Below are 16038 nucleotides of genomic sequence, written 5' to 3'. Positions count from 1 at the left end.
GTAACGCTAATACGGATTAGTTCCATCAAAAAAATCTTCCTATAAGGCATAATATCTTCCAATACTCGATCCAGGAGTTCCCTTGTCTTCTGGATTATGTTTAAAATGACAAGGTTACGGAGTTGAATATTAATAGTCATACATCCAAAATTGGGTGGCTGTTCTACGACGGTTATAAAATAAAGTAATTAATCGGTCTGCAGAAAATGAGGAATACGCACATTCGATGCTAATGGAAAAAAGAACAACTATAAAAAAAAAATATTCTTGTTTCAGATGAATATTCAAAGTGTTCAGAAAGTATCCAATTGGACTGCATATCTAATCCAGATCTGTGGAATGACCCACTGAAGGAGGATTCGTCATGGTTGACGCAGGTTGGGAAGATGCTTACATGTGCCAACACTGGACATGACTGGATTGCCTTAGCCAGGAGATTGAGTTAGTATACATTCTAGAATAAGTGTCTTCAAATTTCTAAAAAAATAAACAGTGATCCTCCTCTCTCGTCTCCCCCACTTACCTCTTATCCCTCCTTAAAATTCGTAAAAAAAAGGGGATAGGATGTAAAATATATAGTAATTATAATTTTATTAGTATGTAAATGAATGACTAAGGTAAAATTACATCTCCAAAAATATTAGAATTTTAACATTACTTATGGTAAAAATTTAAATTACTTATGGTAATTAAAAAGTATAGTCTTAAAAAATTATTTCTTCACAGGTTACAATGAGCGAGAGATCAAAAGATTTGGAGAAGAAGCCATCCCACCTGTCAGCCTCTTAGAACATTGGATAAACAGCAATGGCAGAACGAGATATTGCGTCGATTTGTTGGTCAGTTGCTTGGAGCAAATAGACAGAATAGATGTCGCCAATTACATAACACTTGAACTTGGTAAACTCTTCTTCATATTCCAATTCATGTAAAAGAGTATCGTAACGAGTTTTGAGAACCGCTGCTTCGGAAAATCGTTTAAATTTTATTTAAAAATAATAATAATTGTTATATATAGTTCGTTCACCAGGAGTTGACTCTTGAGTACCACCTCTTCGGAAGCAAAATTTATTCCAACGCGGGAGTAAGAGGAGAAACGCGCTTGAAAGTGAGACAACCTTTAATGAGTGCCTAAAGCAAACAGTGAATTCTTTTTCAGTCACTAACTTTGCTTTATCATCTGCTATTCTACTTTTCATTACTCTAGCTAATTACATATATATTTTAAATTCAAAAACTGCTGTTTACCCAGCAAAACGTCTCCAAAAGAACAAACTATTCACTCAAAAGAGAGAAATAGCATCAAATTTATGACATATTTAATGTTAAAAAAATGCACTCAAAGATTGCGTAGTAAATATTTTTGTTATAAGATCGCCAAATTGCAATCTTGTTTAGGATTGTCCACATTCTTCTCTCAAAAATAGTATTGTCAGATACCACGTGATGAAGGCGGGGCCAAGTGCCAACTCCTGGTGAACAAACTATACCTCCTCGTTCAATAGGCCTAACTGACATGTTTTCACTTTTGTTTAGCACATTTTGCCAGTGTTTTCGGACGCAAAACATATTTTTATAGGGAACTAAGCCCTCTATTCGCTATATACCTTACTCTTTGACCCCGAGGATTGCTTCGCAATAATTGCTGTTTCTTAGCAGAAAACAGTTTTTTTTTCAGTACTACTGAAGTTAAAATTATTCACTTAACATGTATGTAAATATGTAACTGAACTGAATACTATGTATTTAATAGGAATTCTATTTGCTTACGCTTGTGCCTCCACTTCCCAAGTCCAAATATTATTATCTATTAGTATTATAAATACTTAGATCTATCGGTGAACAGAAGTAATCATTTCTTAAAATAACATTTATAGTTTTATAGCATTATATTGTTCAAGCAAATTTCATGAGTTCACAACCGGAATTTAATATTTTCGCTTACCAAACAGGCCGGATATATTAAATACTATCATTGCTTGCATCGCATTGTGCATGAAGCTGATCGTTAAGTTCTAAATCATTGAACAGATCTCTTTAACTGTAATTTATAACAGTATATATATATGTTATTTGCACAAAAATAACAATTGTAAAACGGTTAATAAGATTAGACCATATTTCTGAATAACTTCATCTTAAAATGTAGCTCAGTAATTTAATAAATGTACAAATGTTACATTATAATAATAAAAAAAAACAGCAACAATTCTCTTAGTTTCAAATTTTCTAATTAAAAGCGTAATAATAGCAGTAGAGGAAAATAACTTTAAAATAGGGATACAAAAATATTTATCGAAAAACAATACCTTGATGAGTTTTATTAATTTTATGCTGACAAAACAATCTGGCAAGACAATATGACAACCAATATGGCAACCAATACGGCAAGGAATGAGGAAAAACTGGATCCTACCACGTGATTTTCCGGTCAATCAAAATGCACGAACAACTGCGACACTATTATTAGATTTTTATATATAGTAAGACATCAAGAATCAAATAATTCTGATTTGACTCAGTATTTATTTAAATCCATAGTAGATTATGAAACAGCGTTGAATAAGAAAAATAATAATAAGAAAAAGGCTGACAACGAAGCTTTGATTTGTATTACAGTCGAACTCGTTTATAACGAGCACAAAGGGACCGTAACATGTACTCGTTAAATCCGAGTTCTCGTAATAAACGGGTCCTTAAGGCAGGCGTGCAACCAGAAGAGGGATGGGGTTTGGGAGGTCAAATTAATGAGTTTAACTTACTTTAATTAATTTAATTAAATACTTTTCTTAATTTAATGATAACTATCCCCCCCCCCCCACNACTTAACATTGATCCAACCAAATATTCTCGTTTCCCTCGGTAAATCCGAGTTCTCGTTAAATCCGAGCTCGTTATAAACGAGTTCGACTGTATTTTGGATAGTGTCATGTTTTATTTAGTACCTGATTTGTAATAAGAGGTCTAGAAGCTTCCCTTCAAATTTTTGGGATTTTTTATTTAAAATTGTCTACTAAAATTTTTTTAAAAAAAGTTTAAATAAATAAAAACTGAAAACTATAAATACAGTCGAGCCTCGGTTTAACGAACCCCTATTTACCGAATTTCACGATATAACGAATTTTATGATGTCAATGAGGTAGATTTATAGGAAACAATGACTCTGACACAGAAGTCGGTGATAATGAATCTCCAGAGAAAACTGCAACTTTTTTCTGATGTTTTGCACGGTTTGAAAACAGTGAAAACTTACCTACTGCAGCAAGATGTAAATGAAGGAGTATTTTTTTTCTATTCATGACATCGAAAAAGAACTTTTTAAAGTAAGGAATCGAGGAAATAAGCAAGCCATACTCAGGAAATGCTTTTCAAATTTCAAATTGATCAGCACGTAATCATTCGCTGTATTTTAAGTTCCTGAATAAAAAGTGCAAGATTTCTTTTTATTTCATGTATTTACATATTAGTGATGTTCAAATACGTATTTCATAAGGTAAGTCAATTTTTTTTGCAAAAGATATTACGAATTATCCACGATTCAGCGAATAATATTTTTGGTCCCTAAGAATTAGTTAAATCAGAATTATCATAACTTACTAATATTTAACTGTAATTTAAAAGTATCTTGAAAGCAAATTTGGTTAAAAATTAAGGTAAGAGAGGATTTCGACACTTCTGTGCTCCTGAAATTCTAAATCAGTTCCATCTGCCACTGGTAACTTTAACTTTTTAGAACAGCGCATCTAATTTTTTGTTCAAAAGTTTTATGTCTTTAATTTGTCTGAAACTGATTAGAAATGGCGAAATTTTACTGCGCTTTTTTTAATTTAATTATCGGAAAAGTTGAAAGCAATAAAAGAATCCCCAACTGGGCTCAAAACTGGCTTAATATGAACATGCACCGCGGGACCAATATTGGGATATCTAGATTTTTTAATATTGGTCCTATGCAGTGTCAGCCTATATAGGGCCAGAATAAGGCTTATATTGACTGAATAATGATTATAAAATATCGGGTGAATTTGACAATTCTATATAGGGCCGCCCATATCGGAAAATATCTGCCCTTCGAAGCCAAGATTCGTGAATGAGGGGCTTCTAATCTCTTATCATTCTCTGTTTCAAAACGTATCAGTTTATAGGAAATGCCTAAGGAGGAGACAAGTATGTTGCGTAATGTAAACTTTTTCTTCCAATTCTTTCTGTTCTAGAATATCAACAAAAAATGAATTCTGTATTCCAGGACAGCAAGAGACCCCCTCCCCTCCTGTATTCATAAGTTATCACTGGGATTCCCAAGAGGCTGTTTTACAACTTCGACACAGGATTGAGCTTGCTGGCTACACTTGCTGGATGGACGTCGGTCACTTGATGGCCGGAGATGCACTCTATGGGAAGATATACGAGGGCATCAATAAATCTAAAGTAAGGTCCATACTTCTGAATCTGGATAATTCGACTTAATGTATCAGTTGCAAGTGCAGTTATTCTATTTCATTTGAAGATTAGCTAAGTTGGTTTATTAAGTGCAAAACAATTGTTCCATTTTTCCATTTCAACAAGGTAATTTCAAAACTACCTATATAATTCGCACATTAATTAATCCTCTGACAGCTCAATTTTTCTTTATTATTAAGATAATATAAGTTTAGTTACACAAAACACTTATAGATCATCTTCAAAATGTAAATGGAGTCATTTCTTTATAGCCATTGAATCACGATTGTATATTTCTCAACTTTCATTTTAACCAGTAAGCAGATTCTTTTATTTTAAGGAAAGATAGTTAGATAATTCACATATTATTGTAAAACATCAAGAGTAAGCTTGTCTTGTGTGCTTGTTCTCTTATCATTAGATTAATATTTTACTATCTATTCAAATTTAAAAATCGTCGATAAAGCCCTCCTCGAAATTTGAGTTTATTACTCTTGAAAAGTCTGCAGATTTATTCTGCTCCTTGATTATGCGTAATTTATAAATACAAGTAAATTCCCAAAAGACAATACAATGTAAATATTTAATAAGTGGTTGTTTTTTTTAAAGGTTATTCTTTGCTGCCTGACCCCTCGCTATATTCTTTCCCCTCTTTGCACAAGAGAGATGAGCTTAGCTGACGTTCTAAGGAAACCAATAGTGCCCATCATACTGGAACCTACACCTTGGCCACCACCTGGAGCTTTGGCCCTCATTCTTAGCTCTTTAGTTTATGTTGATTTGTGTGGTAACTTCTTTTTTAGAAACTATTTCTTAATCTAACATTTTTGTTTGTTTTTTTACAACATCGAGAAATATTATTTTTAAATACTAGGGTTGTTTCTTAGGTAAGAGTCGTTTGAAAACAAGTAATGCAAAAAAAAAAAAANAAAAAAAAAAAAAAAAAAAAAAAAAAAAAAAAAAAAAAAAAAAAAATAATTCAATTCCTACTTAGCTCAACAAAGAAACATTTTATTTCAGTTACTTTCATTAAATAATTACTATTTTTACAACCATATAAACTAAAATTAACTAATTAAATTTAATGAAGGAATTAATGTTTGAAAAAACTCTTATTAACTACAAGTTTAGAACAAAATGTATTTGAACTTGAGTGAATGCATAAAAAGTATTTTATGAAAGATCGAACATTTGAACAAGATAGAGGGGGAGTGTGCACTAATCGTAAGAATTGAAAGGATAAAAATGCGTGGTATTAGATAACTATAAAAGTATAAATTGGATGACGCGAACCACACGTGCAACCACGTATAGCGTTCTTTATTGAATTTACCTGACGCAGCGAATATAAAATAATTAAATATTTAAATGGGAGCAATAAACTATTTTTTTTTTGTTCAAATAAGCTGCAAGTTCTCCTCTTACTTAAAAAATATTAATTTGAGACATCTTGAGTGTATAGATTTGGAGCTGAATGGAAATAGTTCTGAACTGAAATTGAATGAAGACAACTTTGAAACTAGAACGAAATCTTGAGAACTTCCAGTGTTATGTTACATGTTTAGGAGGCGATGTGTGAACATTCTTGAAGGTTTAAGAAGATTTATTATTGAGATTTATATTCAATTTTCCACGTAAGAGACATAAGCCATAAATTGATTTAAGACAAATTCGAGAGTCGAGACATGAATAAGGGTTTGCTATGTTTTGAGTGTCATCTTTATGTTTACTGCTAAAGGGGGATTTACAAATAGCACACGTCATATTGTCTACAGTATCAAAATAAATATAAGATAGCATGATTTTTAAGCTTAGACGTAACAATAAATCTGAAGTAGGAAGTCTTATTACGAATTTAGCGCTTAGCTCTATCGGCGATCGAAATGGGCTATAGGTAGCGTAGAACAGCACTCTCTACCTGTTCGCATGCTTTCACCATTAGCGTGTGGTGAGTCATAGAAGAAGGAAGTACTTTAGTTTCCGCTTTGATTTTCAAATAGATCAAAATCTTTTAAGTTAAGAAACTATTTGGGACTGAACACTACATTAAACATAGTTCTAAAATAAAGTGTCATAGAAATTTTAAAAGTATTTTTTAGTAATTAAATACGAAAAATAATTTTTTTTAAAAAGGAAAAATACCGTATTACATTCCTATACAACTGAAAATAGGAGGAGAGGGAAGGGGGAAAGCATGGAACCCAGATGGCGAATTCGAGCGTTGCGATCGCCTCAGGGCCGGATGACCCATTAGGTCAGACTAGGCCATACCCTGGGGCCCCCATGATTAGGGGCCCCCATAAAATGGATTTTCTGAAAATAAATTTTAAAAAATTAAGAAAAACAATGATTTTTCAAATTTTTTCAAAATGTTATGATTATTTTTTAGTTCGAATTTAATAAAATAAGGTAAGGTAATTTATTATTATTTATTTTAATTTTAAATATGCTTTCTTAAATGAAAAGATATATAAATACTTTTATATTTGAATAAATAAAAAATGTAAGAAAAAAAAAGTTTAATTTAAGGGCCCCAAAAATTTGAATGGCCTAGGGCCCCGCGTACGCTTAATGGATCGCCTATTAGGTTCTGCATCCATATTTTTAACTTCATTTTTTAAAGAAAGTAATTCTAAAAATATTTATACAAAGGGTAGTCGATGCGAAATATAAAATAAAATTTATTCCCTCCACAAAAAAGGTATTGGAGGACATGGTGGAAGCGGTAGACAGGCTGACTGGGAATCCCGATTTTCTTCCATCATCGAGAGGTTGACTCACTTTATCACGCCTTCTTTCGTCTCACCCCCACTCTCTAACATGCCCTCTGAAAGACACGTCCCATCACCCATCCTCATCAGGAGTCCCGAAGAGTTTTTGGACGCCCTAGATCCTTCTTCGGACGAACAGGTAAATTCATTTTGTTATTAAAGTTGGTCTAAGAAATGAAGAGAATTGGGTCGTTTATCTCTAAGAACTACTACACCGATTTTAATGACATTTGATATTATCTACATAACATTGATACAATACAAAACAAATAACCATTCAACAATTATAATACATATGAATATGAAATTATAAACTGCCTTATCTCCAAGTATGAAATCACGCTGCAAGGTCTGTATATCTGTAAGAGGGGTACCATATCACCTATTAAGTAAAGAATTCAAAATATTATAGCAACTAAAAATATTAATAATGCATCTTACCTATGGAAAGAAGCTCGAAGCAGCAGTGAGTCCAAGAGGAATTAAACAAATGAGACTATGAAGAAATGAAAAAAATTGGAGAATATGTCAACCAAAGCTGACGTCCTCAGGGGGTACCAGCCTCGGATGTCATAAAAGACAGCTGGTACCCCCTGAAGACGTCAGCTTTGGTTGACATATTCTCCAATTTTTTTTCATTTCTTCATAGTCTCATATCACCTATTAAACCATTTTATGTTTATTCTGCAACCGCTGTTTCATACCATCCGACTCCAAAGAGTGTTACACGCACGATCATGCGTGCGTATTACAATTGTGGAATGGTTATTTGTTTTGTATTGTAACACACATCAAATTTCATTAAAATCTGTCTAGTAGTTCTAGAGATGTTCGACCCAGTCTGCAAATTCTCTTAATTTCTTACACCAGTGCAGTAGTTGCAACTACACAATGGGCGATTGTAGGGGAAGCATCCCTGTGCAGCGAGGATCAGAATTGCCAACTATATTTGGTAGCCCGAATATCGGTGGCACTCGAAGTCGAGCTTTTTACTGAAGAACAGTTTAACACGGGCCAATATCACAGATCTTCGCAGACTGACGAAAGCTGTCCCTTCAGAAAGCTTAAAAAGTCATTCTCACATCGCGTCATTTACGCAAGTCCACTGGCCGTCAGATGAGAACCTGATTGGTTAAATATATCCAATCAGGTTTTCCTTTTTCTCTTGGCGCCGATGAGAATTGCATGCAGGAAAAAACGATCTCGTAGCGATATCATTCGAAGATTGCAATATTTGTCTGTTTTCAACTGTCTGTTTATATATCCTGTTTGTGAAAATTGCAACACCATGAAGGAATCGTCATAATTGAATGAAATTTAATACACAGTTGAGTGGTAGTGGTAAAAATAAATGATTAAACTTTCAAAGCAAGCAAACAATAACAAGAGATCGAAATCAGTATTTTGTGTAGCCACCACGCTCCGCAATAAGTGCTGCTACACGACGTGGCATGAAGTCAAGCAAACTTTGAATGCCTGTCTGAGGAAGAGAATTCCATACTGTTTGTATGCGTACCCAAAGTTCGTCTGTAGAAGCAACAGGACGAGGATTATGAGCGAGACGCCGACCAACGAAATTCCACACATGTTCAATCGGCGACGTATCGGGGGAATACGCCGGCCAAGGAAGAAGCTATGCATCTGTCGCTATGCAAGGAATGATTGAACAGTCCTAGCAATATGAGGGCGGGCATTGTCCTGTTGAAATACAGCACCTGGCAAGGCTTGAAAGGAGGAAACAGCTTGGGGCAGTAGAACTTCACTGATGTACCGGTTGCTGTTCTGATTACCCACAATTCGTAGCAATTGAGATCGTCCGTGATATGCCATGGCACCCCAGACCGTAACTCCGTCCACTGTGGCGTTCGATAACGCGCTCCGGAAAATGGGGTTCACCGGCATAGCGTCTAACACGAATGCGGCCATCATGGTACCACAAATTGAAGCGAGATTCGTCAGAAAACACGACACGCTGCCAATCAGCAAGCCAGTCCCTATGCTGGTTGGCCCATTGCAGCCGCATGCAGCGAAGGTTTAGCGTGAGGGGGATCCTGTACAAAGAAGTCCTTGCACGCAGTCCACGCTGCAGTAGACGTCTACGAATTGATAAAGCACACAATGAAGCACCTATAGCTATTGACCACCGTGCTGCCAGTTGTCTAGAGGGAGCCGTACGGTCCGTTAGAGCAACGCCGAACAGGTGTCTGTCATCGCAAGCTGGCGTGACATTTCGGGGTCCACTCCCGGATTTCCGAGTTGTCCGACACTCGTCCATCCACTGCTTTCAAACACGCATCACTGTGCTGCTGTTACGCTGCACACGAGCGGCTACTGCACGATAAGATAATCCAGCTTCACGAAGGCCGATGATTCTCCCCCGTTTAAACTCCGTAAGTTGTTGAAATCTCGCTCTCTTTCGTCGAATAGGCATAAGTAATGACTAAGCTAACTTTTACCACTAGCAGATAACCACCGATAACCATACTCGCTTGGCTACAGCCGTCTATTTATTCGGATCCATCCGCCGTTCAGAGGGCGCTGCTCAGCATACGCATGCGCTACAGGTCTGAAATTCTAATCATTTGCATATCATGCTCTACTTCGCATTTCGTGAAAATTTCAGCTCACTCGCGTAAATCCTTCATGGTGTTTCAATTTTCACAAACATGAGTTTATGTTTTATGTTATTTCTGAAACATGTATATAAAGTTTCCCAATGAAAAGCGTGATAGCGTCAGAAATACAGTAGTGATTCATAATTCAGGGTATTTAAGGAGGTAAAAGACTTGCGTTTGCTTTCATAGTCACATCGAAGAATGACTCCAGGACAGGGCACTATTAACACATTTAATCCAACAAAGTGATCCTCCGATTATCAATAATCACACAGCTCGTCTTCTAATGAGGTGAAGCAGGTTCGAAACCCAACGATAACTGGTAGTTACAAATTCTGCATCCGACTTGCACCGACCGCAGTGCTGGCTTTAAAATATACTCAGTGGTCGACGGATCATGAGTTAGAGTCCCCTTGCCATCGGACTAACCATGGGATGTTTTCGTGGTCTTTTTCTCCATGCAATGCAAATGCTGGTTAGTGCCATCAAAAAGTTCTCCGCGAAAGTTCAAATTTCTTCAAGTTAATTAATTTAAATGACATCTCTTTAGAATCTTTAAAAAGAAGAAGATTTCCTTTGTAGAAAGATTCCGGTAGTAAAAGTACATGATAGGAAAAAAGTGATAAAAACGCGTTGGCTCGTTCGTGATTTCCGACAATGTGATATGATGAAGCTATTAATACCTTGGTGAAAAAAATATATATTAATTATCACATTATATAATTTCCTTTTATCAGATAAGAGATAAAAAGTTCTCCCATCGTTTAAATAGTTACGCAGCGATGTAGTTTAGAAATTCGCGGAAAAAAAGTGTCCATTCTAAATATGGTTTTATTTTATTTCATTTCATTTTATAACAGCTGTTGAACAGTAGGCCCAATTTTGAGTTTACAACTACCAATGTTCAATTCCGTAGCCTTGCAGTTTTCAACCCAAGACAAGGGAACTTTTGGATCAAGCATTGGGAGAAATTTACCTTCGTGGAGACTTTTTTAGGTAACTAACTCTCATTTGCGTTACATCGAGAGGAAAACCACGAAAACCTCCCACGGCTACTCCAAACCTCCCCTCCAGACGGCAAGTGGTATCTTACCCATAATCCGTCTACACTGAGAATGCTTTATTCCAGCACCGTGTTTGGTGTGAGCCATGTGCGGAATTCGTATCGACCAGCCATCGTCGAGATTCAAACCCGGTTCACTTCACTGGGAGGCAGCAAGTGCTCTAAGCCACCAAGGCTCAAAGAATGGCATTAATGTCTCCACGATATGTTCTACTCTAAATCACCACTGTTTCTGTTAAGGGAACGCTAATTAAATAGTTTTCTAATCCGTGACTATTTCCGCGGCCTTTCAAAAGCTATCAGTGTTAAACCCACCTTAATTGACAGTTCAAATTTATAATGTAGAGTTCAGATAAACTAAATGTAAGCTTTAAGAGTTTTGTTTCAAAATTTTAAAATGCAATCATCATGAAGACACGTCTTGAGTGGAACCAATCAACTCCTACATCGTAAAGCCTCCCCACGGTTTCCATAAGTAGTCTCTGCAGACTGTTTAAAAATTGAGCCAGTTCTGCGCATGTACTCAAATTCTATTTTCAAAGTACTCGAGAGAAATTTATCGTGTATATTTGAGAATTGAATCTGTAGTGGTAGACAAATAAATAAGACAAACCGATCATATTCATAAATTAAAAAAATTTTTTAGACATATATCTGCTACCACTTTCTTATTTTTACTAGATTTTCTATTAAATGGCTCTTTCGTAAACTGGTTTACCTTTATAGTATGATCGGACAACTTATAAAAAACCGTGTGGAGGCTTTCAGTTGTAGAAGGCGTTGGTGGTGCCTCTTAAGTGTTTCATTTTCTCGGTAAATATTTGCCTCAACTTGTGCCTTATATTTGAAACCAGGAAGAAGCTTCAACCAGATGTGTTACGTAACGTGCTGTACTTGTTCTTTCTGGGGAAATTGAGCTTTCAGCCGATATTAGTTTCAATTTTAAATAAAGTTGTGACAAATATTCACGTTTGAACTAACAGTTCGATTGACTTCACTACGACACTAAAGGAAAAGATGGCTATAGTTTGTCTACAGCAGGAACTCCCCTAACCATTCGTCTGGACCCGTGGTGGTGACTATGGTAACGAGGTAAAACTATTTCAAGTAGGGGTGTGAGTAGGGGTTTTCACTTGGGTCAGCGAGAGAAAGTGAATCTTTTTCTTCGTTCTGTTGTGTTAGTCCTGGAGTGAAGAGAAGCTACCCTCCCTGAAATGAGACATTCTTGTTTCCATAACAACAGACAGACTTTGTGGTAGACAAACTATAGTTGTCCACTTGTTTGCATTTTGAAGGAAAAAAATTTACATTTGTATCTGCATGATTTACTGAACTCACTTTTTTCTATAATTTAAATTACTAGTGTAAGAAAGCAAAATTTACCATGAACAGTTTTGTACCCTGTATGTTGCACAAAATATAAAAACAAGTACCCAACGTTTCAAGTCAGGAGCTTCTCAGACTTGACCTAAAGTTACCTATTTGATTTTCCATTTCCTTCAATAATCTGAGCTTTTTTCTTCCCTCCCTGTGCAGGAAACAATAGCCGAAGAAGATTCTGCCTCGGAGTCTGGTTCGATTCCGGAACCGACAACCTCAAGAAATCGAGTTATAAGATGTTCGGTCTGTGTTCTGATTTAGTAGATGAAAAACACTTTTGCTCAACTCCATACCGAGAACGAACTGTTTATTACCACGACAACCACTTGTTGTTTATAACTGATGATTTTATATGGCTCTTCACGTATACACACAAACATATATATATATATGGGGTCTGTCTAGGTTTTTTTAAGCAGTACCTATTTTGTGAAAATTAAAAATTATGTTAAAAAATCAACACAAAAATATAGTGAAGTGAGAATATATTTTCAAAAATTGTCACTACAAATGAAAATAATTTATAATTGGTAAATTTCTATATATTTGTCCCCATATATTCAAAAACAATTTTGCTATTGTAAAATTTTGAGCTTAAAATTGTATCCAAAATTAAAAATCATTGCCCATAGTGAAATATCAACTCGAATTTAATAAAAACATGCATTTAACACTACTAGCACTGAAAGTTATTTTCATTGTGTGAACATTTTCAACTGGGTGATACAGAAAAAAGTTTCACAGAGAAAAAAATATTTCTTAAAAAAATAAAGGTGGCTGACACTCCTTTTCTCCCATGGTGTTTCGGGATCCCGGCATGCTCTCAGACATGCATGGGGTGGAAAAGTACTCTTCTTATAAACTGGATGGGCAGCGAATTCTTCTATTAAGTCTTAATAATAATCCATGGAAGATGCTAAANCTGCCGGCCACTGTTTTGAACACTTATTGTAACCACATGCCATTAAATTTGCTTTTATAACTTAACTTCATCGTTCTTTGTGTGTTTTTGCCTCATATAAGAACATAAACTTTGACGCCCTCTAGCGGTTTTGGGTTTTGTTTTCGACCATGCATTCTTTGATAAAAATTGTTTGTCCGGGTGTGTACTATCACTTCCTAAAATTTTCCTCATCTTTTTAGAATCACCCTGTATATATATATATACACTACAAATAAAAGAATGTCTCTTGTTCTAATGATTTTTGACTATGAAAATATGACGGGAAGTTTCGAAGCGATTTGAAAGCTGTGTTTTACACACAGTTTTAATATCCAAACATAATTCCATGTAAAAATAATTTTTTAATATATATTTGTTATTCCTTATAAATTTCTGCTTTCCATGCACTTAATCATATGAAAAATGCCAACGTGAATACCCCACCTGCAAAAAATAAATAAATAAATTGCAAAAAAAAAAATCCTATGTAGGGAGTCAAGCTTGTAATTTAAGGACTGGTGCTGATACCGCATAAGTTTTCGTTTTAAAATCACAGATATATTTCTATATAAACCATATAAATAGTACTTTCAGAAAATAAGTTCTTTCCTAAATTTTCTGTTCTTTCAATTGAAAGCTGATTTGAAGCTGATACAACGGTTTAAGAAAGTATTTTAAACAATTTAATTGGCTTCAATTAGAAGACGTCGAGAAATATAAAGCCTTACAAGCCAATTTAATTATGTTAACGCGTTATCTATAATCTTAACGCATTATCTATTATCATAACGCATTATCTATAATCATAACGCATTATCTATAATCAGAGAAATACAGGCAATTGAATTGCTTTAAACAAAAATCTATTTAGTTATGGGTGATCTCAACGTTCGAATATGCCATCTGAGGAGAAGACCGGTTCCATGCATTCTTCCTTCAGTTACATGGGAAATGTATTACGATATTTCTTTCTTTTCTTAATATTTTTCGTTTTTAATTAATTAAAAAAAAATTTTAATTTCCATAATGCTTTCTTTTGGAACAATGTTTAATGTAGTTTTCAGTTCCATATAGTTTCTTAACTTGAAAGTTTTTAATCTATTTGAAAACCAAGAGTGAAACTGGCTTACTCCCTTCTCCTATGACTCTCCACACGGTAACATTGAAGGCATGCGAAGTGTTGCCATATAGGTAGACAGTTCTGTTCTACGCCACCTATAGCCCAATTCGATAGCCAGTAACCAAAATAAAGCACATCTTGCATGAAAAGGGAAAATAACATCTTTGTAATCTAACTCTGAAAAAGGGTGGCCTTCTCTAGTCTGTTGTTGTTGTTTCTAATGCCACTTGCCACATTCGCAAGCCTGCTTGGAGAGGCCAAGCAATTTTAAGGCAGAGACTGTGCTTCTTGTTGTTAGTGACGCCATCTATGACCGAGAATCCGACTTCAGCCACATCGTACGTCACACTCGTTTATAAGGCGGATCCATTCATTCATCCACAGATCGTAATTTTGACCTGAATCAGAGTACCCCCAGAGGTATTGATTTGTTATGGGAATATGGAGGACTTTGCGACTCGACAGAATTTAACGTGCATCAGTCACCAAATACACGGGGAGTCTTCAGCCGGTGGGGTTCGGACCCACGAACTCTCTGACATGGGCCCAGCCTCCTACGTTATCCCGGCCTACTTCTCTAGTCTTTGGAAAAAATATAATAAATGAGATGTGATGTAGTAGTATGCTATTCATGGAGCAGTTTTGGGACTTTTTTCTTTGCAATATTTCTTTTATATGCAGAAATCGATGCTTTCGGAAAATATGACACCCNTTTTAATTTTTTTTTTTTTTTTTTTTTTTTTTTTTTTTTTTTGCACATGATTAGTTGGTAATTTTTTATTGAGTTGAAATTATTACAGTTCCTTTCTCCACCAGTTTTAAACTGTTTGTTGAGCTTTATTAGGGAGCATCTATGAACTAGTTCAATTTTCACTTGAACTACTGAATTTTGAATTCTATTGAACTAGCTAAATTTTTATTTTGTGACGTAGCTATGTAAACTACTAACTGAGATCAAAGCCGAAACGTAAATATTTGCCTCATAAAAGCCATTTCTTTGCTCCGGATGTAAACAAAAGCTTGTTTTGAAGCAAAGGAAGAGACTTCTCTTCCTCATAGATACACAAAGCAAAGCTCGTTAAATAATAGAATAGCTTGAACCTCTTTTCCTGCTTCAGAGATTATCTTACTTATGAGATAAACATAAACAAATCAACACAGTTAAGAACCTCCACCCGGTGTATCCCTCCGCTTATGTTATGCTTACGAGGCAATGTGTGAACAGGCTTAATATTCTAGGAAATTTTATTATCGTGATTTGCATTTAAATTTACGCGTAATTTTACCATTCGTGAGAGTTTTCAGTAATTTATAAATTATAACAGGCTGTGAGCCTCACTCAAATTTAACAAAATTAATATCATAGCATAAGCCGACCTGCCTGTGTAGGCCGAGCCGGATTATACCTTTCGTAGGCCCTAGGCACAGCCGTTTATGGGCCCTCCCCTCTTTTCAAAATATTTGCTAAAATTTTCTTCGTATGGAAACGTATTACGCCATTTTAGATGTATTAATTTCGGAAATGACTAAAAGGCGTAAAGCTTACAGTGATTTGTACGATAATTTCGGTTTTCTTGTTCACAAAAATTTGTCAGAATCTGAGATCAAACTAAAAGCGCAAAATTTTACTCATCCGATTTAGAGGAAAACTTTGTAGATGAATTTTTACTATTTTCAAATGTGTATGAACATAAATCTGCACAAGAAAT

General features: G+C 35.2%; 1 protein-coding gene across 1 annotated transcript in view; it reads left to right on the top strand.

The window, feature by feature from the left end:
- The window catches only part of LOC107451071 (uncharacterized), a gene marked incomplete in the record, with an annotated part of 50143 nt that extends 37491 nt beyond the window's left edge, over positions 1 to 12652 (top strand). The window contains 6 exon segments of the mRNA XM_071181387.1: positions 277 to 441; positions 727 to 900; positions 4244 to 4425; positions 5047 to 5224; positions 7139 to 7347; positions 12423 to 12652. Coding sequence (XP_071037488.1) covers positions 277 to 441; positions 727 to 900; positions 4244 to 4425; positions 5047 to 5224; positions 7139 to 7347; positions 12423 to 12527 — 1013 coding nt within the window.
- Positions 12653 to 16038: the final 3386 nt, after the last annotated feature.

The sequence above is a fragment of the Parasteatoda tepidariorum genome, chromosome 1, assembly GCF_043381705.1.
Source record: "Parasteatoda tepidariorum isolate YZ-2023 chromosome 1, CAS_Ptep_4.0, whole genome shotgun sequence".
NCBI classification, from domain to species: Eukaryota; Metazoa; Arthropoda; class Arachnida; order Araneae; family Theridiidae; genus Parasteatoda; species Parasteatoda tepidariorum.
Note: the sequence above shows the minus strand (reverse complement) of the source record. Positions and strands in the feature narration are given on the sequence as shown.